This window comes from Micromys minutus, assembly GCF_963924665.1.
Source record: "Micromys minutus genome assembly, chromosome: 1".
Taxonomy (NCBI): domain Eukaryota; kingdom Metazoa; phylum Chordata; class Mammalia; order Rodentia; family Muridae; genus Micromys; species Micromys minutus.
In genome coordinates, this window is record NC_137969.1 from 221,711,000 (window position 1) to 221,738,144 (window position 27,145).

The following is a 27,145-nucleotide window of genomic DNA, read 5'->3' on the forward strand; positions in this document are numbered from 1 at the left end:
CTTAGGAGTGAAGGTTAAATCAACAAAGTTATAATTTAAATTCATTGGCTAAGCATATTGATCTTTAAACCTATTGGTTAGTGAGCATATGTGTCAGGACCCTGTCTGGGACCAGAGGGTTAGATGGCTATCAGTCAGTACTTTCTATGATTCCCCCTGAGAATTATTTACTGAAGGAAGTCCCTTAGGCTGAGGCAGGGTGGGTCACTGGGCCATCATTTGCTCACTGGGAGAAGAAGGCGACTTTGAGGGCTGTGTAGGGAGGGGAAGCCAAGGGTGGAGAATTTCCCACTATGACTTCAATCACCAACACTACCATCACCATCATTATCATCAAATAAAGATTTTTTTTAAAAACAGAAAGTGGTTCACTGAGGTGAAGACCAACTATATAAATGCTGCCAGAACATCAGGCAGGAAGACTTGAGAAATGACCTTGGATCCAGCAGCATGGAGTTTAAAGGAGGGGGCTCCCATTCTCTGAGGACATTTGTTTGTTCATATGATTCAGAAAAAAAAAAAATCAGTATCAGGTATTTGAATAAAGACTCAAACCAGCTGCAGCCCAAGCAAATGAGCAACAAAAACGTCCAGGGAGGAGAGTTCAAAGCGAACCCCAAATATGTTTGTCAGCTCCGTGTGTTCCCATGTGTGTAGGGAGTGGGGGGGGGTCACAAGCGCCCTCTAATGGTTCATTTAGATCATTAACTTTTTTTCTTGTTTTCTTTTCCAAATGCAAATCAGCACCAGCAACATTATAAAATTATCTTTTAAGAAGTATGGCTCAACATTCAATATAGGAAAGAAAAAGAAACACACAAATACTAGGAATTTCGGTAAATGAACTCACACCACCTGCCATCCAAGCTGGAATCGCTGGAGTTGCCACGGGTTATCATCATGAAGATGGTCCCTTCTGATCAATCTCTGCAGGGATGCACATTCTGACCCTCATTCTGCTTTGGAGACCTGCAGTTTTATTAAACCCAGAAGGACAACTGGCAGTCCGCTTCTGATCCAGGGCCAACTGATTTTGATGCTTATACACAATGCCAAACTCTTCATGGTTCTTGTCACTACTTTCTCCTAACATTTGAGTATCACTGGGTTTTCTACCTGGCCAATACCCTAGTTTAGCTAGCTCATTTCCTTTTGGGAGTCTCCAGGTCAGACTGCCTCGGGTCTGACCTGTTACACAATCTTGTAACACTCAGCTTCTTTCTGCCATAGTCGTTTCCCTGAACCATAATGAAACAGTTTTGTATTACCGCTTAGTGTCTGTTTCCTCTGATAAGTCATGAGACCCATAGGCAGAGACCCTACCAGCTTGTTCAGCACCGTCTCCTAAGCACTTAGCCCAGTGCCTACCACATAACTGATACTCAAAAATGTTTATTGAATGAACTAACACTCTTCTGCAGGAGACTTTTTGCCAGGATCCTATTAAAATCTTTTGGATCTCACTGCACAGGAGACTGGATTTTAGAAAGGATCTCTGTGCCTGAGATATAGCTCAATGGTAGAGTGCTTATGTGCATGGCCCTGGGTTGTTTAGCCCCTAGAGACACACACACAAGCACACTTGCACACGCACACTTTTATTTCTAGAATAAAATTTGCATTTGCCCTATGTGTCCTGTGACAGGTTCAGCACTCTGTTGCAAATCCTTTTTGCCTATTCCTTCAGTGACACTACTTTTAAGATCGAAATGTTAAGTTTCTAGCTCTTAAGCAAAGAAGCTTTTTACCTAAAAAGCTGAATCCTTAGGTCGGAGCCGGGCCTTATCAGATATCCGGCAGAACTACGGGAAAGAGAAAACATAAATGAAGTAGGAAGTTCCATACAACCTTATTATACCTGGTATCCATGGTCCTAACCACAGTCCCATGTGTTCCCAGATCTTCTGGTCTTCTGGTACTACAGGTTTTCCCCCTCACACCAAAATGGGCATGTGAAAAACAGGTGGTGATGGCGGACACCTTTAATTCCAGTACTCGGGAGGAAGAGGCAGGCAGATCTTGAAGCCAGCCTGGTCTACAGGGTAACTTCCAGGACAACCAGGGCTACATAGAGAAAGCCTGTTTCAAAAAACAAACAAATGGAGAAGATGGACACGTGATAGTGTGTAATACCACACAAAGTCCCCGGCACCGAGTCTCTATCTCACACTTGGAATCTGAGTACCTGTTTGCCAATTGTGTAGTACTATATCAGCCATGGATCTTAGACCTGTGGCTTGGGGTTGAGTAGGAGTGTATTAAAATGTTCTGAGGGGGGAGTAGAGTGCATGTGCTGTGTATGTGTTGCTAGAGATCAAACTCAACCTTGCACACACCAGGCCCTTCCACTGAGTTACATTACCAGCTCTGGGACATCTATTGTCTTTACCACAACCTCCCATCTTAAATAATTTAGCCTTTTATTCTGATGGGTTTTTTTTCCTTTCTCATGTGTACATGGCATGCATAGGAATGCATGGCTTTGCACGCTCCAGTTCGTATGTGCATGTGAAAGTCTGAAGTTGATGCTGGGAATCAGACTTACTCCCTCTCCAACTTTAAACCCAGAGCTCACTCACACAGCTGGGCAGCTTGACCATCTGAGGCTGGAGTTACAGATAAACACGCATGCCCACCACTTATGTGGCTACTGTGTGGATCTGGACTCTGCTCCTCATGCTTGTCCAACAAGTTGGATTGAGCCACCCTCCTGCTCCCGATTTATGCCTTTTGATATAAGTCCTGGGAAAAAAACCCTTGTTTATTTCTGTCCAAATGTGGTAGGGTTTTCCAAAAGATTAATATATATATATATATATATATATATATATATATATATATATATATATATATATATATTATAGTATATGTGTGTGTGCTGAGTGTGTGAATATGTACTTTGTATTTTGTGTGTGAAAGTCCGCAGAGACTAGGATAGGGTGTTTAAAAGCCTTGAACTGGAGTTAAAGAAGTTACCACATGGATGCTGGGAACCCAACCCAGGTCCTTTGCAAGAGCATCAACTACTCTTTACCAATGAGCCCTCTCTCCAGCTCCATAGAGATTTCAGTTATGTCTGTGTGTCTGTGTGTGGTTATGTGCATGTGAGTACAGATGTACTTTAGAGGTCAAAAGGTGGCATTAGATCCCTGGAGCTGGAGATGCAGGCAGTTGTGGGTGGCCAGTGGTGGTGATGGGAAATGAAAAGGTCTTCTGCAAGAGCAACACGTGTTCTTCACCACTAAGCTGTCTTTTCAGCCCCACAGGGTTTTCTTAAAGTCACCACTTAACATTGTATTTGTGAGGGATCTAGGCATATTCACATTCAAAGATTAGCAGAATTAATCCAAGCATGTGTGAGTTTGTGTCATGTTCCTTCAAATGCTGCTGTCTTTTTGATGTCCTTGATGGTACAGATGGCTGCTCCTTTGGGTCTCAGCTTAAGAGACCCAAAGAAAGAAAGGCCTGGCTCAGCTACCAAATCTAATTAGAACCCAGTTTATTCTGTCAGCCTCATAGACACTTTTCTTTCTAATTCACAAGATTTTTAATTTTTATGTGTGAACCTGTATTTATTGTGCTTTCTCTTTCATTTGTTTTTGAAAGTTCTGGTTTGTTTCTTATTTTTGTGTGACTGTTTTCTAAAGAGAGAGAAAAAAGTATGGAGTCGGGCGGATTTGGAGGATATGGGTGAGGGGAAACTGTGATCTGAATATATTGTATGAAAAAAAACCCTATTTTCATCTATCTATCTATCTATCTATCTATCTATATATGAAAAAGCAACATGTATGGTTATTTTTGCCTGTATATATACACGTGCATGAATTGTACATATGTTGTCTTTGGAGGCCAGAAAAGGGCCTCTAGAACTGGAGTTACAGGTGGTTGTAGTTCCAGGTGGGTGCTTGGAATCTTCTGGAATTGCAGCCACTGCTGAGCCACACCCCCCCAGGCCTGACTTTATTATTTTCTGTTATACCATAATTGGAAGTCGTCAAATATTTATGTTCATTTATTTAATTCTGTCTATTCCTCTAAAATGAAATTCAGATATATTCCAAAAGAAAGGATCTTGTAATTTTGTTCACTTTTGCATTCCTGGACTCTGGCATAGAACAAGTAGCAGGTGCTCCATGAATACTTGTTGACATTTCTTTAGATGATGCATTTACACTAATTTCTTCTGTGGTATTTTCTGTCATTGCACTGTAACCTCCAAGGGAGAAAATTACAGTGCTCCACTCCTCTATCTCTGAGTACTGAGACATGCAATTCTGCTAATTTACAGACATGCTCAGGTTTCTCCTAAGAGGCTGCCAAGGACCCAAAGGTGCATGGTAATTCTATTAGTTAATAGCATGATTGAAGCACTCAAGACGGATGTCAGAAATGCTTTTTACTTTACCTTCTTTAGGATCTTGAACAGCTGAAATCGCAAACTTCTGTATTACAATTACGCGAGAGCGAAGCGTTGACATTTTCTTTTTTATTATTTGCATAAGGAACTGAGGCATCCTAGATATCTCACGCTTCAGGAAGCTGAGCTCCTGCAGCAGCTCATCTGTCCGACGGGGGGCGGCAGTATTCCAGAAACTCACTTCTTGAAGATATGTAGGTGGGAGGAGAGATTCGCGTTCAAAATCCTTTTGACTCTACCCACTTTCCGTAGCGCCTTAGCCCGCTCGAGTTTCAATGCGCGTTGTTGCTGGACGAAGCTGAGTGCTATACAGCGCTCGCAGCTCTCCTGATCATGGCTTCTTCGAGTTCCTTCACCTATTATTGTCCTCCATCTTCCTCCCCTGTTTGGTCAGAACCGCTGTATAGTCTGAGACCTGAGCACGCGCTGGAGCGGTTGCAAGACGACTCAGTGGAAACAGTCACGTCCATAGAACAGGTGAGGTGGCAGGGCTGGGCGAGGCGCTCGCGCGGGGCCTTCTGGGAGTAGGAGTCCCATATGTAGGCCCGTCTGGGTGCAAAACTCTCCATGGAACTACAATTCCCGTAGTGCACTGCGCCCCCGTCCCCCGAGCTCTAGGCGCCCAGACTGGGGCATCCTAGTGGAGCGTTTGAGGGCTTACTTGGGTAGGAAAGGGTTGTTGTCAAGAGTTGGGTTTGGAGAACAGGACAGTACCCCTGTCCTCTCTGCTTCGGAAGTTGCAAAGAATCGTGTTTTGTGTCTGGAGTCAACAGCAGCCTGGGCGGACCAGGTAGCCCGCTCCGTTCTGTCTAGATGTCTTGAGGTTCTAGGACCGACCGCTCACTTTCTTTCACATGCTCGCAGTTTCCGGACATTTAGGGACCGAACGGCTGGACTGTGGTCAGACCATCCCCAAATCAATTTAATTTCTGAACTGCTAGGTCAGGTTGAGGCCTACCTCGTGGTGGGTAACCATTTGAGCACCTGCTCTTGAACGCTGGAAATACAGAAAAAGATAACAGCTTCTAGGCAAGATCCTGGTTGGGGAAGACAGATTGGAAAACTGTATAGTTCAGAAAGAACAAAAAAAAGTATGGAGTTTGAAGTGCACTAAGGCCTAGGGTATACCAGACATGCCATTTTGTAAAGTGTTTAAGGTGTGACTAGTGAGTACAGTTTTTATTTTTCTCACTCTCCATTTGGAATTGTTTCCAAATTGGCTGTTTTAGAGCTGTTTACCCATCTGTTACTAGAAGTGGTCAGGATGAGTCTTGTCGCTAAGGAATAGGCATCCAGCTACTTACTAAAATAAGATCTTACTAAGATCAGTATCCAGGCCTAACTGTGGAGGACCTGCTGCATCTTTCCTCTCTAAAGCTGGGAGCCTCTATTTAGGGAAAACTAACAGCAAATAATGATTATTTAAATTTTTAATTTTTATGTGTGAAGGTATTTCGTGTTTGTGGGAATTGACACCAGGGCACACAATATGTGGGTTCTGAAGATCCAACTGAAGTTGGCAGGCTTGCATAGTGAGGATCTCTACCCTGTGAGCCAGCCACCTGGCTTGTCCTAAAGGAGATTCATAACAGAAGGAGGGATTGGACACATGGTTATTCACATAGTAGCAGAGGGACTATTTTAATCTTTGAGTTAATGCCTTGTGGGCTTTAGGGGGAAATAAAGGAAACTTAACTTTTTGACTTCATCTCTGACTTAGTTAACTGTTTCCCACGTAAGTCTTTTACAAAACATTGCAAAGAAATCTTTCATCGCTGATAAAACCTTCAGAATCTTCACAGGGCTTAGAGCAATTTGTTCGTTTATTTTTGTTTTTGTGAGATAGGGTTTCTCTATGTAGCCTTGGCTTCCTGGAACTCACTCTGTAGACCAGACTAGCCTCAGACTCTTAGAGATTTGACTCTCTCTGCCTCTCAAGTTCTGGGATTAAAGGCATGTGCCTCTACTACCTGGCTAGAGTGGTGTTTCTGTAGTTTGATAAGTCTATGGCAAGCCTTTTTCTTTTGAAGTTACAGGGTTAAACACACACACACACAAATACGCCAGTTTATATCCTTAACTGACTTAGAACAGTGGTTTCTCAACCTTCCTAATGTTGTTGCCCTTTAATACAGTTCCTCATGTTGTAGTCACTCAAACCATAAAGTTATTTTCATTGCTACTTCGTAACTGTGATTTTACTACTGTTACAAATCATAATGTTAATATCTTGTGTTGTCCAATAGTCTTAAGGTGACCCCTATGAAAGGATGGTCATGACCCACAGGTTGAGAAACAGTGACTTAAAATATGGACTGAGCTGTGGAAAGCTGACTCATGGAAGACTTAACTTCAGTATGTAGCAGACAGTGAGTCAGTGACTATGCCACACTTAAACCTAACACCCTGAAGGGTTTCAATCTACCCTTTGGTAAGATTCAGTGCTGTAAAGTTATGGTAACAAAAATCTTTATTCATTTTCACACCAAAAATGTTTTTAAGTGGGATTAATGGCATAATGTCAGTTCCTTACCCCCAAATGAATAAATATATCAAAATTAAAAGCAAATCAATAAACCTTTTGCACAAGAAAAAAAAAAAAAGAGAAAGAATGACTTAGCAGATAAGGGTATATATATACAGGATGCTAATGGAGAAAATAGAATCAGAGTTAGTCTATCATTTTACAAAAACATCTGTTTAGAGAGGTAACATGTTATCAGGAGTTTTTCTGGTTTGGTGTCTTTTTTTTTTGTATACTGCTGTTTTCTTTTTTAGTAGACTGCTGAAGTTCCTTCCTTGCTTGGTTTCTATAAGGAAAACAACTTAACTTCTGAGTAGGCATAATAAGGAATACAAAAATGGATACAGGATGCTCTGAAAGGGGGCAGGCCAAGGCAGGGTTGGGGATGATCTAAGTCATGATAGGCTAGTATAGAGTATCTGTCAGATATAAGCCCAGTGGTATGATAGAGTCTTATGTTTTATGTCAGTATTTCTGTACACATTTTTTAAAAAAGAATTATTTATTTATTTTATGTATATGGGTACACTGTAGCTGTCTTCAGACACACCAGAAGACAGCATCAGATCTTATTACAGATGGTTGTGGGCCACCATGTGGTTGCTGGGAATTGACCTCAAGACCCTTGGAAGAGCAGTCAGTGCTCTTAACAGCTAAGCAGTTTCTCCAGCTCACATTTTAAAAGTCTAGGATAAAGAATTGCAGTTAGTAGGAAGATGTACTGGCTGGTTTTGTGTGTCAGCTTGACACAAGCTAGAGTCATCAGAGAGGAAGGAGCCTCAGTTGAGGAAATGCCTCTATGAGGTCCAGCTGTAAGGCATTTTCTCAACTAGTGATCAAGGGGGAAGGGCCCAGCCCATTGTGGGTGGTGCCATCTCTAGGCTGGTGGTTCTGGGATCTATCTGAAAGCAGACTGAGCAAATCAGGGAAGCAAGCCAGTAAGCAGCACCCTCCAATAGCCTCTCCATCAGCTCCTGATTCCAGGTTCCATCCCTTACATCCTCCAATGATGAACTCTGATCTGGAAGTGTAAGTTGCCAAATAAAACCCTTTCCTCTCCATCTTGCTTTTTGGCCATGATGTTTTGTCGCTGCAGGAACAGAAACCCTGACTGAGATAGGAGATAATGTGATATTTCATTCTTATGGTTTCCTCTGCATTTTAATAATCACCACTATGACCATTCATTTGGTTCCAGCTGAGTGCTAAATGCTCTCCGAATGTTCTCCAGATATCGTGTCAGTTAGTCCTTAACACATTCTGACAGAAGGCAGAGGCTCAGAGAACTGTGGTTGGTGGTTAACACCGTGCAGCCATCAGAAATAACATTGCTGGGAGGAATTGTTTTCAGAGCATACTGTTTGGATCTTTTGGCTTTAACCAAAGCTTCCTCAAGGATTTACTGACAGCTCAATTTTATGTCATGACAATAAGGATTAATGCTTGCTATTTGCTTTTTATCTCATTATTTGGAAACCTTCATTTATTAAACAGTAATTTAAGAATTTAATAATATGACTAAAACCGGTAAGGAATGGAAAGAGCTCTTTCTCATGAGGGCTTCTGTTCTGTTCATTTTCTTTCAGGAAATTCTTGTGGACTAGAAGGATGGCTCAGTGGTTCAGAGCACTGGCTGTTCTTCCAGAGGACCTGGGTTCAATCCCTAGGATCCTACAAGGTGGCTCACAGCTGTCTGTAACTCCAGTCTCAGGGCATCTGATGTCCCATTCTAGCTTCCATGAGCCCTTATGTATGTGGTGCACAGGCATAGCACCCATACACACAAAATAATAAAATAAAAATTAAAAAAAAGGAAAAAGAAAATCTCTGAGGTGCTAGACACTGCTCCGACACTTGGGAAGAGTCAGTGAACAGAGGACATGGTTTGATGTTTTTAAGGCAATTGCTCAAGGCCAGGGAGTCAGCCAATTAAGCAAAGAAAAGCGTAAGGAACAGGAGTCACCATGGTAGAGCATATGCTTAAACATGTGCAAGGCCAGATCTACCACTAGTATCTAGGAGAAAGGAGGATAAAAAGGCATTTTCTAGAAATTTAAAAACAATAAGCAGAGAGTTGCCAAGGATATCGTGGTTGATCTGATCGTGTTTGAAGTATGTGAGGGGACAGGTCATGAGTGGACCGTAGATGAGCGTTCCGGGCTGGGAAAGCATATGCAAAGAACCTGAGGTGGACGTATACCCAGTGAGGACAGACTAGGAGACAAGAGATGAGGTGGAATCCCGTGGCCAATGGCTGCTGAGTTTGAAAGGGCCAATTGAGATAGGAAGCCACTGGCTGGAGAGCTTGCATTTACCAGCCAAGCTCACCACAGATTTTTAGATTTGCCTTAGGAGGTAGATCTGTACTAACAGGTCTCCTTGGCTCTTTTGCTGGGCTTGAGCCACGAAATATTGCTAGGAGACAAGAGAGTGAGGATGAAATCATCGAATTTCCTCTCTCCTTCTGTGCTGTGACCTGAAGTTTTCCCAGACGTAAAGTCAGATCTCTGGTACCTTCTCAACAGAGACCCCTACTCTCTCTCCACTCCTTCCCTTCCCACCTTCAGACCTTTTAGCTGCCAGGACTCGGCAGTAACACGCTCTGAATCATAACTTAATAGAATCCTCTGCTTACTGTCAAGAATTATATTTGCTTGTGTATTGGGTATGGGGGAGGTTGGACTGGAGAAATGGCTTAGCTATTGAGAGCACACGCTGCCTTTCCGGAGGACTAGACTTTGGTTCTTCACACACACAGAGTGGTTACAACCTGGAATTCCCACTCAAGGTGTATCTGAAGCCTCTGCTCTCCAAGGATCCAAGTCACCCTCACTCAGGTGTTCTCACACACACACACACACACACACACACACACACACACACACACACACACGGAAATTAGGGTGGAAGATAGGAGGCAAGGGTTGGGAGGCTATTGCACTGTTCTTGGTGAGAGGTGACAGCAGATTACAGAGTGCCTGTCATGCTTGTAGCAAGGATGTCAAGTCAGTTTCTTGACAGTTGTGGATGTCTAGCCCTTACTCAGGATTTTTTCAGTGGATGTGATGCCCAAGGGCCTTGTGAGTAGACGAGAAGGTGAGGGTGTGCTGTCAGTGTCTACCATCATCAGTATCTTGCCATCAGAATCACCTTATTACAGGCTCAGTCTCAGTGGTGGGCTTGCTAATACTTGTTTCTAATACACACTATTGCTGCTTGTTTGTTTTCAGTTTACCTGAAACAGAGAAACAGAGAACAAAACATCTTCCACTGTTTTCCCCCTTGGGCAGGGTCTCTCTGTCCTGGAACTCACTCTGTCTATCAGGGTGGCCTTGAACTCAGATCCACCTGCCTCCTGAGTGTTGGCACTAAAGGTGTGCGCCACCATCACTGGCTGAATCTTCCACTAGACATGCCAGTGATGTTACTGTCAGACATCTAAGGGGAATGTGAATTATTTAAATGTCAGATCTGTGTAAATCCAAAAGGGAGGGTGAAATTGGCTGTGGTGGTGCAAACTCCACAATCTCAGCGCTTGGAGGATGAGTCAGGGAGACCATCGTCCAAGGCCAGTTTATGCTACATTGGGAGACCCTGTTTATAAACAAACAAATAAGTAAAGAGAAAACTGGGCTGGAAGTGTAGCTCAGTGCAGGTATGCCTGCAGTGTAAGGCTCCCAGGTCTACCAAACAGAAAGTCTATAGACTTTTCTGGTTAGGAGGAAATACAGCACTTTTAGACTTTCAGGTATGTAGCAGAGGAATCTGCTGTTGAAAAAAAAATGCATTTAAATTTAGGTAACCATGGGCCTTGGGATATAGCTTGGTGGTGGAGCACTTCCTAGCATAAGTTCAACCCCTAGCACCACACACACACACACACACACACACACACACACACACACACACATAACTTATATCTTATACTTTATGTAACATTAATTTAGAAATGCCAATTCTCCTTTATCCATAAGGAAATTTTCTTAAAATTCTTCCTGTTTCTTATTATCACCAATTTTTTAGAAATAAAATATGTTTTTCTAGATCATATGAGTAAGATAATTATCACTGAAGCCAGTCTTAATCTCAGCATTCTGACAGAGGCAGGTGGATTTGAAGCCAGCTTGGTCTACAGAGAGAGTTCCAGAACAGCCAAAGTTACACAGAGAAATCCTGTCTCAAACAAAACAAAAAGATAATTATCATTGAATAGCTTATCCCAGGTTTAAGGACTGACTCAGGCTTAGTAGAACAGGTCTTTAATCCCATCTGCATGGGGGTTGGAGTGGGGGCTGAGGCAGGAGGATGGCAAGTTCAAGCCCAGCCTGCATTACATAGTAAGTTCAAGGACAACTTGGGCAATTTAGTGAGACCCTGTCTCAGACAGTAAAAAGGTTGGAGAGAGAATGGGTTGGGTGGCTCAGTGGGTAGAAGTGTCTGCTTTGTAAGCCTAATGATGTGATCCTCAGAACTTACACGGGAAGATGGAAGTAGAGGACCAACTGTATGAAGTTGTCCTCTGCTGTCCTCATGTGTGCTATGGTGCTCTCTCGCTCTCTTTCTCCCCCACCACACTGATAATAAAATGAATATTAAAAAAGGAAAGTGTTGGGCTAGAGAGATGGCTCAGCGGTTAAGAGCACTGGCTGCTCTTCCAGAGGTCCTGAGTTCAATTTCCAAAAAACATGGTGGCTCACAACCATCTGTAATGGGATCTGATGTCCTCTTCTGTGTGTCTGAAGACAGCTACAGTGTACTCATATACATTAAATAAACCTTTAAAAAAAGGAAAGGAAAGTTTCTCCTTTTTCTAAGTTTAGTTTGAATTATCTGGGTCAGAAGAAATTAGCAAGAGCAACCACACTGAAGGTTATTAACATGCATTTCATGCTGATACCCAGAGAGGTTAGTAACTCTCTAAGAGGTGACTTAGGGTTCTGACTTAAATAAGGTCTTTAGCTGCAGTGTTGGGAAGCCGGTGATGGGAAGGTGACCAGGAAGAAGGCAGAAATCGCTAGTCAGGTTTGTTGTGTGGATTCATACTGTGCTTTGCAGAAAAGAAAGGATCTGGAGTTATCTTTCATGTTGGGAGAGGGCGGAGAGTGGAATGCAGAGGAAAGGAGAATGTCAGAGGAGGTAGAGAAAGATGAAGATTTTCTTTAGAGATATAAGCTTTGTCTTATAAAGGAGCAACTTCCGCTCTGTTTTCAAAGCTGTGTCTGCTGTTACTCAAAATAATCAGCTCAAAATAATCCTTATGCCAAAGAGGCTTATGGCCAGTTCTGCACTTGGTCTCCTGTGGTCTTATTGTGAGGGCTGGGTTCTGGTCTCCCAGTCTTATTTTAGGTTGACAAATTCTACTTGCCTATATTCCTCAAATATTAAGTTATTTGTCCAGGAAAGTGTTTTGCTTCTTGAACAGTAGAGACTTTTTTGTTATCCTTTCAGTTGAGAAGAGGAATAGAATGGTTGGTGGTTTTTAAAAAGTAACATTTATGAATGAAGAAAGTTCTTTATCACTTTTAAAAATCTTTCATGGCTTCGGAGATGGCCACACAAGGGTAAGGACCTATGATCAGATGCCCAGCACCCATGTAAAAGCCCAGTGGCTGGCCAGAGAGTCCCCAGTTTGTGCTGTTTCTGGGCTATTTCTCCTTTCCCTTCTCTCTTGTGGCATTGGGGTTGAACTCAAAGCCTACACTCAACACTGACCCAAACCCCAGCTTATATGTCTTCTGTTTTCCATTTGTGTGTTTGAGACAGGACCCCACTGTGTGCCTCTGCTGCCTTGAACTGGTGAGCCTCCCATTTAAGCTTTCCAAGTACTGGGGTTACAGACATGTACTACCATCTTTTTTTTTTTTTTTTTTTTAAGGTTTGGTACTTTATTAAATTAGCTCCAAAATTACATACAAATCAAAAGACTCAGCCAAATGTCTCTCTGTAGCATCCAGCAACATACCACTGTAGTTGAAGTATGGCATAGCTGTGGCATTGCTATGTTTGCTCTCCTCCAGGGATGGCAGGACAGGACACCGGTTCCCCTTCCACATCAGCACTCCAAACCAAACTGTCATTCATTGCTGTCCCCTTCTTTACCATCTAACATACAGAGAACACACTGCAGTGAAAAGACTAGTAAAAGCAAGAGCTTTATTGATGCAGCCGGCACTTTACAGTGAACCCAGGAGAGCCTGTCTTCTCTGAGAAGACAGGATGTCTGTACAAACTCTCAGGTTATTTCTGCTTCGGAACCCAAGTTCTCCTTTTCACCACAGCCGGTAGATCTGCACCTGCCCAAATAGTCCCTCCCCATTTCAAACCGACAGTGCTCACAGGTACACCTAACATAATCTGGCCAGTCAGCCTGATAGTCTGATAGTCAAGTGTTGTTCTGTGTTTCTCTGTAGACAAAGGCAGACACTCTGATCCTGTAAAGAGTTTAGGAATCAATAAGACACTTTCTCCCTCCACCTCAAAAGTAAGGTACATTCCAGCAGATGTGTCCTGAAGTATATAGTTGGGAGATCTAGGAAGATGTCATTGTCTAGGAAGAAGGTCCATTGTCAGTCCCTTCTTCACCAGCCTGGGCATCCAAAATTCTTCTCAAGGTAACAAGATTCTCTGTCTCTGTCTGTCTGTCTGTCTCTCTTTTTTGCTGTAAGAACTCTTATAATGGAGCCTTGTTCTCCTACAGCTAAAGCCTTTTCGTGTCTCTGGAGTAACCCTGCACTGCTCTTTTCCATGGGCTTCTCAAACCCTGTATACGTATACTTCATTAGCAAGTCAATGCCATTCCTGTCCAGTGACTGCACAGTTGCTCAATTTCGCTGCTCTTAAAGTCTGTGAGTACTACACCCTGGGCTCCTTCCTTCACAGCTTGATTCTTGGTGTCGGTTGATTGGAGAGTTCCTTAAGGTTGCTTGGAACTCCCGAAGCATGTCCCCTTGCCACAGGATCCCGTCTACCACGCAGGGGTCAGGGCCAGGCTCGCCCGCCGCCACCGCCTCTTCGTGCCCGTCTACGAATTTGTTCTCGTCAAATTCATCGATGTCCACTCAGCGGAAGCGTGAGAACAGTGTTTTCCGGGCCATGGCGGGAGCGAGGAGAAAACACTGGCAGCCTAGGCTTCCCTCTGCACCCGCTCACGGGAAGCGGCCGGGCACCTCCTCCCTCTCCTCTGCGCCCAACCCAACCGCTGTCAGCCGCCCTTTTTTTTTTTTTTTCCTTTCCTTCCCTTTTTTTTTTTTTTTTTTTTTTTTTTTTTTTGGTGGATTTCAAAGTAAGTTGCAGATGTCAAGACAATTCTTAAATACTAACTGAAGTTTAATATTAACATATAGTTCATGCAAGATGTAATTTATACAGAACGAAATCTGCATTTAATAAGAATAACATTTAAACGTGCACTTAGTTTGGCAGGTGCTCAGACCTGTGTACCCAAATCTTTGTTAAGATTTAAGACATCATCATCAAACCAAAGCATCCCATAATGCTTCTTCCTAGTTGGTGACCACAACTCCAAAGGTAACTGATGCCTGATTTAAAAGAAAAAAAGATAATTTAGCCTCTTCTAGACTTTTATCTTTTCCTAGGCATGGTTTCACTGTGTGGTCCTAGATGGCCTAAAAGTCACTCTGTGACCTGGTTGGCCTGGAATTCAGAGGTCCATTTGCCTCTCCCTCTGGGGTGCTGGTATTTAAGGTGTGTGATGTGAGTGTGGTATGTGTGATGTGAGTGTGATGTATACGTGAGTGGTGTGTGTGTGTGTGTGTGTGTGTGTGTGTGTGTGTGATGTGCATGTGAGTGTGGTATGTGTGATGTGAGTGTGTTGTGTGTGTGATTGTGTGTGTATGGTGTGTGTGATGTGTGTGTATGAGTGTGGTGTGTGTATGAGTGTGGTGTGTGTGTGAGTGTGGTGTGTGTGATGTGTGTGTGTGTGGTATGTGTGTGATTTGAGTGTGATGTGTGTGTGAGTGTGGTGTGCATGTGAGTGTGAGAGCTTGTACATGACCTGTACTCCTGTGGAGCTCAGAGGATAACTTGTTGGAGTAGGATTTCTCTTTCCAGCTGTCGAGGCAGGATATCACAGTCTCTCATTTCGCGCTGCACTGAATACTCAAGGCTAGCTGGCCAGTGAGCATCAGGCGATTCCTCTGGCTGCCCCCCTTCCCAAGTACAGATCCATGCCACTGCGCCCAGATTTTTTACGTGAGTTCTGAGAATTGAATTCAGGTTGTCAGGCTTCTGTGCCGAGAACTTTTACCCACGGAAAGACCCTTGCTTTTATGTAGCCAGCATGGCCTTGAACTCAGAGTCTCCTTCCTCACCCTCCCAAAGGTGCCAGTAGAGTGCATTTTTGTTGTTTTTCGAGACAGTCTCACTATGTGGCCATGGCTGTCATGGAATTCACTCTGTAGACCAGGCTAGCCTGTAACTCACAGAGATCTCCCTGCTTTTGTCTCCCAAGTGCTGGGGTTAAAGCTGTGAGGCACTGTGCCTGGCTAAGGATTCATTTTTAAATGATGACTTATGGGGGTGGAAAATGAACTATGTGGAAGATTTTCTTCTAATGAGTAGTTAGAGAAAACTGTTGATGTGTTCAGACTGGCAGGAGAACCGATACTCAAACAGTCAGGGAAGGCATGAGATGAACTTATGAATTAATGAAAAGTGTTACTGGACCCAAATCCGGGCTGCCCACTCTTGAAAGCCCAGTGTCGGGGACTGGAGTCAGTGGGAAGCGATCAGGTTTATTCAAGGGCCAGCATCTTGAGAAGATAGAGGGATTGTGGTCTTCAAAGCTCCATCTCAGGTAATTCAGGGTCACGAAGGGTTGAAGGGAGGAAAAGTCTATGTAGGGAGACAGTACCCAGGAAGACCATGTCAGTATGAAGCCATCACCATCCAGGAATCCCTTTCCTTCAGAGGGGAACATCTCAATAGATTCCAGCCTCCTCAGGCAAGTTCCTGTGTTCTCTGAAAGTTAAACTTCACCATAATGTATATGCTTTTGGTTACTTGGCACATAGAACTAAAGACCAAGGAGAGACAATGTCTGTTTGGTTGGTGTTTGAAGATTTCCAGGTGTTCTGGGTTCTTAAATCTGTTGATTTAAAAAAAAGAATCTTAATCATTTAAGTGTGACTTCCCTCTAAACCTGAGGAATCCAGGTGAAAGGGAGGGGACGTCATCCTGGACAAAGCCACTAGGAGTGAAGGTAGCTGTTCTTCCCAAAGGAGAAGGGGCTGCTGCAGAACCCATCACATCCACAGGATAGTGATGAAGCATTTCGCCATGCACTGTGCCTGGCTGTGAATGGGAACTATTTATAGCTCTGTTAGTTTGCTACTTAAGGTCACTCACTGTCATCAGAGTTGTGAAATAGCATAGGTGTGGAAGATGTGAGTGTTTTCTTTTTTAATGTGTGCTTACGTGTATATGACCATATATAAATTTTATATACTTAAAAGTGTATCTATGTATGATTTTTGTCTTGAAAATTTGCAAGGGGCAGGGCTTGGTTCAAGACAGGGTTTCTCTTTGTAGCCTTGGCTGTCCTGGAACTCATTCTGTGGACCATGTTGGCCTCTAATTCAGCGATCCACCTGCCTCGGCTTCCCAAGTGCTAGGATTAATGGTGTACCACCACCACCAAGCTTTGTCTTGAAAATTTTAAAGCAGTTTGAAGATATTGTCTCCTAAGAATGACTTTCTTCTATATAAATGCAACAACATCATGGCTAAGAAAATGAATTCAATAGTGCCATCTAATATCCAGTTCATGTTTAAACTTTCTCTATTGTCCAAAGATTTAATAGAAAAATAAGTTATATGTACTTATTTGTGTGTACATGTGAGCAAGAACTTGTGCACATGAATCACAGTGTGTGTGGAGGTCAGAGGTCAGTTCTTATGACCGTGTGGGTCTCAGGGACTGAACTCAGGTGGTCAGGCTTGGTGGCAGGTGCCTTTACCCAGTGAACCATCTTGTTAACCTATGCTTTTTTGTTTTTGTTTTTAATAGCCTTTGCTTATATATTTAAATTGGATCCAATAAAAGCCATTTTTAAACAATAAAGAACTGGTCTCTAGGGAATTATCTTCTGTGCTGATCCTGGCCTTTCTTGTAATCTTGTCATGTAGCTGTGTTTGTGAAGTAGGTCAGGTACTCTGAACTCCATCCTGTTCCTGAGAGAAGTAGCTCATGTTCATTTACGTGGCTATGAACGGTGTGCTCTGTGCTCTGGAGACAAAGCCTATGGGCCTTTGCTGTTTATTGGAAGAAAAGGATCTGTCGCTATGGGGCTGTTGAACAGCCTTTCCATCCTAGGCTGGTAACTGCCTGTGGGGATTTTTATGTAGAAAGGAGATTAAATAGAGTAGCAGGATTAAAAGGAAGCAGGGAAATTAAAGAAAAAATGGGAGGTCAGAGGAGGTACACATGTTTTGGCATCCCTGGGCTCTCTTCCTTTTGTGTGTGAAATCCCTATATTGAAAGGTTTTTGTTGTTTTCAGAATTCAGGTTTCAGAGCCACAGAGGTTTCACAGTTTTTCTTGATTTAAGACAATGAAACAGTAACAGCAACAACAGTCAATCACCCTCAGACCCTCAATATTTCTTTCTTTTTATTAATTTTTGTGAAGTGCTGGGGAGTTGAGCCCAAAGCCTCATGCATGCTAGACAAATACTTTTACCATCTCAAGCCTAGTTCACCAGTGCCTAAGGTGTGTGTGTGGGGGGGTAGGGGAAGTGAGGGAGGGAGAGTAGTGTCTGTATGTTGTGTGTATTTGCATTTGTGTGTGCAGGTGCCAATGAGCACTGGGGTGGAGACCCAGAGCGTCCCATCATTCTACCATATTTTGAGAACACTCCATGAACCAGGAATGAACCAGGGCAGCCAGCAAGCCCTAGTAATGTTCTTGTCACCATCCCATAGCCCTGGGGTGTGTGGGGATCATGTCCAGCTTGGTATGTAGGTGTTACAATCTGAACTCTGCAAGTGATTTTACCCACTGACTCATCTCTGCAATTTTAAGATTATTATTATTATCATTGGTTTTTCAAGATAAGAGTTTCTCTGTGTAGCCCTGGCTGTCCTGGAACCTGCTCTGTAGATCAGACTGGCTTCGAACTTACAGAGATCCACCTGCCTCTGCCCCGTGAATACTGGGATAAAAGTCATTTGTCGCCACAGCACGGCAAATTGAATTGTTTTTTTAAATTTTAAGTTTATTTTATGTTTTATGTGTATGAGTGTGTTGTTCACATGTATGTCTGTGCATCTCATGCCTGCCCGGTTCCTCCCAAAATTATCAAAGGGCATTGGGTTCTCCGGAACTGTAGTTATGGTCGGTTGTGAGCCTCCATGAGGTACTGAGACTCAAACCTGGGATTTCTAAAAAGACAAGTTCTCTTAACCACTGAACCCTCTCCAGCCCCTAAACTGAAGACTGCAATAATTTGTTTGTTTATTTTTGAGTCAGGGTCTCATCCTTGGTTTGCCTTGAGCTTCCTTTGTAGACCATGATAGCATTAAATTTGCATTGATCTGTTCTTGGCTTCTTGAGCATTAGGATAACTGATACCTGACACCACGCCCAATACATCCTAATACAAATTTAAAGGGGCTTTGACTGTCATATCTTCTTCCCTAATTCTGCCCCCAAAAGTACATTTCTCATTGCACTGAGGGTCGGAAGTGCCTAAGGCACTTAAGTTTGGGGATTCAGTTTCAGAGCTTCAAGGACTCAGTGCATTCACACTCATACTCATACTTAAGCTTACTGAAATGGCGATTCAAGGCAAAGTCACAGAATGAAGCTCTTGGGCAAAATCTGGAGGGAAATGGACACAGCTTCCTTCCTCACTGGAGTGAAAGAAGCGAACAATCGTTTTTCTTGTTTGAGTCTCTCTAACAAGGACAGTCTAACAGGGGAAAAACAGAACCTTACTTTTTTTAATGTTATTTTAATAATTTATTTAATTTTATTTTATGTGCATTGGTGTGAGGGAGTCAGATTCCCTTGAACTGGAGTTACAGACAGTTGTGAGCTGCCATGGGGTTGTTGGGACTTTAAGCTAACTACTGAGGCATCTCTCGGCTCCATTTTGTTGTCTTTTAATAGGGTCTTACTATGTAGCCAAGGCTGGTCTTGAACTCATCATGTAGCCGAAGCTGTGTACAAATGCCCAGCCTCCCTAGTGCCACCATTCCCAGCCACAATAGAGGGTTATCGGAGTGTGTGAACATACAGGAGTAGCCCAGTGGGGTGGTTAGCATCTGAGGTAAACAAAGGAACAGTTTGGGCAGACAGGAGGCAAGGTGTGGGAAGATAGCATTATGGTACTCAGGTCTCTAAATGTGATGCCTCAGTTTCCCTGTATTGCAGAGAAACAAAGGAAACAAACTAGTAAAGAAAAATGGATGATTTAGTTTGGCCAGAACTGGGGAGAGAACGTTCTTTAGATTCTGTCTGCCTTTGACACAGCAGTGCCACAACTTTGTAGGAGAGATGAAAGGAGACTTGTGGTAACTACACCCCCTTCCCCACCCAACCCTTCCCCGCCTCAGTCGCCAGGTCTCCAGTCTGTTCTTTCCCAGCAAGACTGTTCTCTCCCAGCAAGAACTTCCCTCAGAAACTAATTCTTCAGAGTCCATTGTTTCGGGGTTCCTGTTTTAGTGCAGTCCCCTCTTTTCCTTATTCATTCTTCGATCTTGAGGATTTGGGGTGCTCTGATATCTGTTGGGGGTTTGGTGTGAAACACTCTTGAAATTTGACTTGCATGTTCCTGAAAGAAAGGTCTGCAGAGGAATGCAGCAGCCAGTTAGAAGACCTTCAGTGTCAGGTCACCTTCATAAGAACCCCTTCTCCATGACCTCTGGCCTTAGTGACCACTGGGGACGCCATTTTGACTGACAGTATGCCCCTTGCCTTGGAACAGTTTTTCTCTGAAGACATTGATGCTAAAGTCTTGTGGTTTGTTTTTAATTCTCCCTTCTTGGTGTGATGAGGCTTTTGCCCTTTGATCTCATCTATGCTGGGGGTTGGGGGTAGGGAGAAGGCTGGCAGGCTGGAAAGCAGTGTAAGTAACTGTTTAAAAAGAAAGGCTCTTAGGCTGAGTTTTCCTGGGATCTCCTGAATTTTTGTGAATGTTGAGTCCCTGTTCAATCAAGATCAATTGATTTATTATAATTGGGGATAGATGAGACAAGTCTCACTAGCCCTGGTTGTCCTGGAACTTACTCTGTAGACCAGGCTAGCCTAGAACTCATGGAGCTCTGCCTTTCTCTACCTTCCAACTCTTGGTATCAAAGGATGCGCCACCATACTCAGCTAAAGATTTAGTGTGCATGTGCCCAAGCACATGCGTGTGCATGCAGGGCCCAAATAGGCCAGAAAAGGGCATGAGATATCCAGGACTAGAGTTACAGGCAGTCATGAGCTACCAAATGTGGTTGCCAGGAAACCTACTTGGGTCCTCTAGAGGAGCAGCGAATGCTACTAACTGCAGAGCTGTCTCTCCAGCCCCTTATCTCTTATTTGAAGGCCCAGCTGTAAGTATGACCTCCTGGTGCCTACTAAATACACTGATTCCTAATAGAAAAGATTGCTTATCTTTTTCTTTGTGTGTGTAGCAGAGTATCAACAGACAACAGCTAAAAACATCACAAAGATTTTACAAAACACAATTTAAAAATGTAGCAATTTTCAAAAGAATCTAGTTATTTTCAGTTAAATAATCGATCAGGACTTGTATGATCAGTGTTAATCGTTTTAACTATCAGAGCTTGGAATGCAGAGTACTTGGCCATAGCCAGCTGTCTGTACTAAAAAATGACGATTATGATTAGAAACATACACAGGCTGTATGTATGCAGCTGTATCTGAAAAACCATGAAAAATGAACAAAAATTTAATAATTTTGTGTTGCATCTGTCATATATAAAAATATATATAGTAAAATATGTATTACAAGTGGATATGTTATATTACATTTCATATATCATAAGAACATTTTTAGAAGAATTATTTATTTATTGTATGTATGTGAGTACACTGTAGCTCTCTTCAGAAGAGGGCATCAGATCTTTCCCATTACAGATGGTTGTGAGCCACCATGTGGTTGCTGGAAATTGGACTCAGGACCTCTGGAAGAGCAGTCAGTGCTCTTAACCACTGAGCCATCTCTCCAGCCTCCATAAGAACATTTTTATGCTACATACATATTATAAATATAAAATTAAGGGGGCTAGAGAGGTAGTTCAGTGGTTAGGAGCATGGGCTGCTCTTCCAGAGGGCCTGGGTTCAATTTCCAGAACACACCTGGAAGGTCACAGCTGTCTGTGACTCTAGTTCCAAAGAATCCAACATCTTTTGTCCTTCAAGGACACTTCATGAAAGTGATATACAGGCATACATGCTGGCAACCCTCCCATATATATGTGTGTGTGTGTGTGTGTGTGTGTGTGTGCGCGTGTGTGTGTGTATGTATGTATGTATATTTGAGTCTAACGAGTATGGAGACTCCAAATATAATGTTGCCTTTTTGTGAATACTTTATATTTTAGTAATTTTTGTTATTTATATATTAAATTAGGTGTTAAAATAATTAAACTCTTTATTATTGTTGACAAAATATGTATTATCTATTAGCAGTGAATGAGTGTTGAGTAGCAACTTTACTATCTCAATAGCAAGAATAGCCCATCTCAGCATGCCCATTATGGCATTTTCCCACATTTCTGTCAAGGTATTTTACTGTAGAAATGAACCTCTGTTCTCTTGTTTGGTGTTTGACCGTTCATATTGCCCAAGTGGAAGCAGAAGCAGTTCTTGATTAGACTGGGAGTATAGCTAGGTGGTGAGTGCTGCCTGCCGTGTGGAAGGCCCTGGGTTTGATCCCTTGCACAGAGCTAAGAGAAAGTGTATGTTTCAAGAGTAGGGGAGGAAAACAAAGCAGAATAAAAGGAGTGGAGAGATGGCTCTGTGGTTAAGAGCACTGCTGCTCTTCCAGAGGGCCTGCGTTCAATTCCTAGCATCCAGTGATGGCTCATACTACCTATAACTCCATTTCCAGGAGGTCTGATGCTCTTTTCTGGCTTTCATGGGCACAGGTGTGCACGTGGTACACAGACATACGTGCAGGCAGAACACATTCCCCTTTTTAAAGTAGGAGAGGGAGAACAAATTCCCCCCCCCCCAAATCCTTAGAACAAAGGAAATGAATTTGTTAACATATATATGAAGTACTGGGAAGAAATGGTTGAGACCATAAGCTTATATAACATCTTCCACTAACAACCAAGAATTGTTAGCAGGAAAGAAATTGCAAATACAGCAAATGGGAGCAGACGGAGTCATTGAAGAGAGGCTTTTATTCAGGTGAGGAAACACACACACACACATAGCAGGTAGACAGACTTTACACAAAGCGAACAGGTTCTTCTTGAGGACTGGGAGTGTCTAGGTCTTTGAAAGGTCGTCTTCCCATACTTTAGGGTTGGTCAATTTGAAGAAAGACAGGATGGCTGATTGGCCTGCAACTTGTGTAACCTTATCCTGATCTGGCCTTGGACTAGTTGAGTCAGCCATAGCAAGGGACATATTGGCAGGAGAAAAGGCCCCACAAGGCCTTTGTTTTATACTACCAGGCTTTTATCTCAGGTCTAGAGGACGAGGAAGAAGCCATCTTGGAAGTTCACCATCTTTATAGACTCTCTCTTTCTGCCTGCCTACCAGGGAGTCTACCTCCTAGTCCCTCAGTATCTACTTTCCCTTGTCCTCTGAGTGACTGGTACTTCAGAGTTAAGCACCCAAACTGCCATTTGTTTTGATATCAGATCCAAGATGGCTTCTCACTACTCAAAGGCCAATATTTAGTCAAAAGTTAACAGGAGGGAAATGAGTTCATTCAAGCACCCTGAGAAGGTGAGGAGGAACATTTGTGCCTTAAAAAAAGACCCTCTCAGAGAACTCAGTACTGCCAGTGGGCTCTTAGAAATAAAAGGTATCAGGGGGCAGTGAGCAAGAAAGTCAAGGCTGGCTATGGCCTTCTTCCTCTTCATCACCCACAGCATGACTCTCTGTTCTTTTTTCCTGGCCAGTACATTAAATCAACTTCAATCTAAGACTAGTTGCTGTAATTCTTTAGACGAACTTACTACCTTTCTGTAGCTTAAACTTCTAGCAATGTGCATTCTTTGTGTAGTTGATACACAGACATAACACATCAGGAGGGGCAGGATACACTTGTACCTGAAGGTCACCAATTGCTCTGTTCTGTAGATCACAAGAAGTATTAGCAGTTCACAACTCCATCATTCGGGTGTGGCTTCTCTAGAACTTAGGGAGGGGACGTTAGGACCCCATGGGAAGGAGCAGCTACTGTTACCATTCGCAGAGCATGGATTAGGTTGTTGGAGACGCTTCTGTGACACCAACATGTTTCCATAACCAGGATAATCTCTCCTCATCTTTCTCCCTCTCTTCTTGCCTTAATTTTACTGGAAATTTTGGGGAGCTCCATTCAGGGTGTGACCTGTTACTAGAAATTGAAATGCCTTCTTAGTCTTATTAATAAAAGAATTTTAGAATGGCTTCATGGGGAAAAAGCCCTGAGGACAACTTAAAAAAATTTTTTTATTGGATATTCTCTGTATTTATATTTCAAATGTTATCCTCTTTTCCCCCACTCCCATCCCCCCTCCCCTGCACCTGTTTCCATGAAGGTGCTCCCTCTCCCAACCACGTTTCCACCTCAGCGCCTTGCTCTGAGGACAACTTTTAGAGTTTCAAAGAACTAGCCCAAAGCAGGCAAGTCTTAAGCTATAAATCTTATCAACTGTCCCCAGGAGGAAAATGGGGAAAGGAAAGAGAAAGCCATGCTTTTTGAGCTAAGTTTTTGCAAGCAGCCTCATGCTGGAAGGCGGGGTTTCAGCAGAAGAGTGTCTGTCTAGGCAAGCATTCCAGGCTTAAAAAAGCTTAAAAAAAAAAAAAAAAAAAAAAAAAAGAAGTGCTTTTTGGAATAATTTGGAAAAACAGAAGTCTAAGCTGAGCCCATGGTATAGTTCCATAAGAAACTATACTGAGAGTAGGGATTTTGGGGAGTGAATCCTTAAATTATTTTTAAAGGAATAACTATTCCTTTTTAAATTCCATAATTTTAGCATGACTGAAGGTGAATCAGCCTGACTGAGGGTCAGTCTTCACCAAGAGACCTAGGAACCAAGTGACAGGTCCACTGGGATTAACTTTTACCCTTTGGGTAGTTTGGAATGTTACATCTTACTAGCCCAAGGCTAGTAAGTTCCATTTTGACCAAGAGGAAATGGCTCCCTTTCCTGGGCCTCCACAGAGCCATGATCAAGACTCCTGTGACACTCCCACCCCTGAAGAGGTGCCCTAAAAATCATTTAGTAATGGGCTGAAATTGGGGAGTCCATAAATTCCATTTCCACCAGGAAACTCTAGAGCCAGTTATGTTTACCAGAAAGAATTAGTGCCTGGTTGGGAGTTTTATCTTCATCTGACTAGTTGTTTGATATGAGCTAGAATTAACTGAATTCTAGAAGAGGAAGAGGAGCCTCAACTGAGAAAGTACCTTCATTCAGATTGCCAGTAGCAAGTCTGTAGGGCATAATTCCCTCCCCCCAATTTTTCTATGTGTCCCCGAGTCTCTAGAACTCGCTCTGTAGACGAGACTGGCCTCAAACTCAGAGAACTATCTGCCTCTGCATTCCTAATGCTGGAACTTTCTTGATTAATGTGGGCTGGACCAGCCATCTCACTTTGAGGCCGGGTGGGAGTGGGTGTGGTACCAATCTTGGGCAAATGGTTCAGAGTTGTGTAATAAAGGCTGAGCAAGCCATGAGGAGCAAGCCAGTAAGCAGTATTCCTCCATGGCCTCTGCTTCAGTTCCTGCCTCTACATTCCTGTCCAGAATTCCTGCCCTGATTTAGAGTTGTAAGATGAAATAAGCCCAAATTGCTTTGGTCATGGCATCTATCACTGCAATAGAAACACAAAGTTTAGCCTCCAGGCAAGGTGCTTGTTTAGATTAGAAACCAGAAACCCCCGCTTCCTCTTCTGGCATTCCTAGCTAGAAAACCAATGATATTCCTGGAATTGTTGTTTTTGGGAGGTCCCTGCTCCTAAACTACCTCTCCAATGACTATGTCTTGTTCATCAATAAGCCATGCTACAGTGCCTCTGAATCTCTGTGAAGCACAGAACTGTGCTGAAAAACTTCAGGAGCTAGACATGTCAAAGTAAGTTGATAGCATCTCATCTTTATGTTTTTTCTCTTCCATGTCCTGCTGCCTTCTCAGGCCAAAGTGGAAGAGAAGATCCAGGAGGTCTTCAGTTCTTACAAGTTTAACCACCTTGTTCCAAGGTAAGCTGTAAGTTGGAGCCTGGGGTTCTGAGGGAACCTTTCATCTTTCCTTCTTGCCTCTACTTAAACAACAAGGGTACCATTTCCCCAACCAGCTGGACTATGTGGTGCTGGAAACCAAGCTTATGTCCTCTGGAAGAACAGCAAGTGCTGTTAACTTTGGGGCCATCTCTCAGGTTCCTAGAATAGTTATTTTTGACACTATACAAATTAAATTCAGGGAGACACCAGGTGAACCACTCTGGTTAAGATGCTGTATGGTCTGAAGTACCTCCCCCTGCTTATCATGTTTACCATCCTCCTCCTCCAGCTCCTCTTCCTCTTCCCCGCTTTGAGACAGGGTTTCCCTGTGTAGCTCTGGCTATCCTGGAACTCACTATGTAGACCAGGCTGGCCTAGAACTCTGCCTCCCTAGTGCTGGGATCAAAGGCCTACACCACTGATCCTGGCTGTCTACTGACTTCTTAAGACAGTTTTTAATTAAGACTCTGGGGACTTTTTCTTTTAGATACCTGGTCAAAATTTATTCCTACAGATAAAGAGGCCAAAGATAGAAATTCATTCTCTTATTTGTCTTGCAGTGCTGGGGTTTGAACTTGGGTCCTCACATGTACATCACACATCACCAGCCTAGAAATAACCCTTCTGTGCTTAGTATGAGCAATCTTCTGAATTTTGCATAGTCCTTGGACCAAGTACATAAAAGTCCCATGAGACTGGTTCATCAGACATCAGGGCTGACCGCTGTGGAGGCCTGTCTGTACTCTCGGTGAGAAGCACCTGATGCAGGACACTGACCCAGGCAGAGGTCTGGGTATTTCAGACTGAAAATTTACATATGTCTCTGCCGTTTGAGCCTCTGGTCCTTCTCTAATCAGCCAGTGCAAAAGACAGCTGGGAAGGCAGCCTTTCTAGGAAGGGCTGCGGAGAAGGTGGAGGTCCTCTTCCTTCCCTGGAAAGGCAAGGGGTAAGTGCCAGGCGGCTAGAAGGGTCTTTCCCTAGCTGCCAGGCTTCATCTCTGCATTGCCCCAAACTGAGACTTCAGTCCACGGAACTCTTCCTTTTGCCATGAACCGCAGCTGGAGCTTAGCAGATGACATTTATGTCAGCAGCTCAGGGGAACAGACGCTTGAGAATCTACGCCACTCTCACCTCCTCCACACAGACCCGCTCCAGCTTCTCCTCCCAGAGGTGGTTGGACTCCGGCACTGAAGGGTGTGATGGCAGAGAGGGCTTTGCTGTTAGCCATTGTGTCTGCAGATGACTCACCTGGGTGGGCTCTGAGTCACTGCTCCTGCCCAGGACTCTGTTCCCACGCAATGGCCCTGTGACATCTGACATTCTCTTCTCATTCCCATCCAAACAGATCTCTTTGGTTCTGATTCTTAAGAAATGAGGAAGGCTGAGAGGCTGGAGTCTGGAAGGGTTTCAGAGAGTGGTAGAGGCTCCACCCCCAATTCATAGATCTTAGTCAGGTGTGGGTGGAAAGAAAGTATTCTCGGGCTCAGAACTTTCTAGAAACAGAATATACCAGGTTTCTGGGCTTGTTTCAGGAATCACAGCTTCCCGTTTTTATTTTTCTCTTTTTTTTCTTTCTCTCCTTTTTCTGTTTTTTTAAAATTTTTTTTTGTATTTCTTCTTTTACCTTTTTAAAATTTTTTCTATACAGCGTTTCTCTGTGTACCCTTGGCTGTCCTGGAACTCAATTTGTAGACCAGGCTGGCCTCAAACTCACAAAGATCTGCCTCCTCTGCCTCCCAAGTGCTGGGGTTAAAGGCATGCACCATCGCTGCCCAGTGCTTTT

At 43.3% G+C, this 27,145-nt stretch overlaps 1 protein-coding gene and 1 pseudogene across 2 annotated transcripts in view; one reads left to right on the top strand and one right to left on the bottom strand.

Moving 5' to 3' along the window:
* Positions 1-4,686: 4,686 nt before the first annotated feature.
* FNTB (farnesyltransferase, CAAX box, subunit beta) overlaps positions 4,687-27,145 on the top strand; it is an 81,248-nt gene continuing 58,789 nt past the window's right edge. The window contains exons 1-2 of the mRNA XM_080935607.1: positions 4,687-4,897; positions 25,277-25,341. Of these exons, the coding sequence (XP_080791733.1) occupies positions 4,754-4,897; positions 25,277-25,341 (209 nt within the window). The 5' untranslated portion in view covers positions 4,687-4,753. The remainder of the gene's footprint in view (positions 4,898-25,276; positions 25,342-27,145) is intronic.
* On the bottom strand, positions 13,523-14,038 carry LOC308437063 (actin-related protein 2/3 complex subunit 5-like protein; annotated as a pseudogene). Its single transcript has one exon. The product of its transcript is annotated as an actin-related protein 2/3 complex subunit 5-like protein (transcript).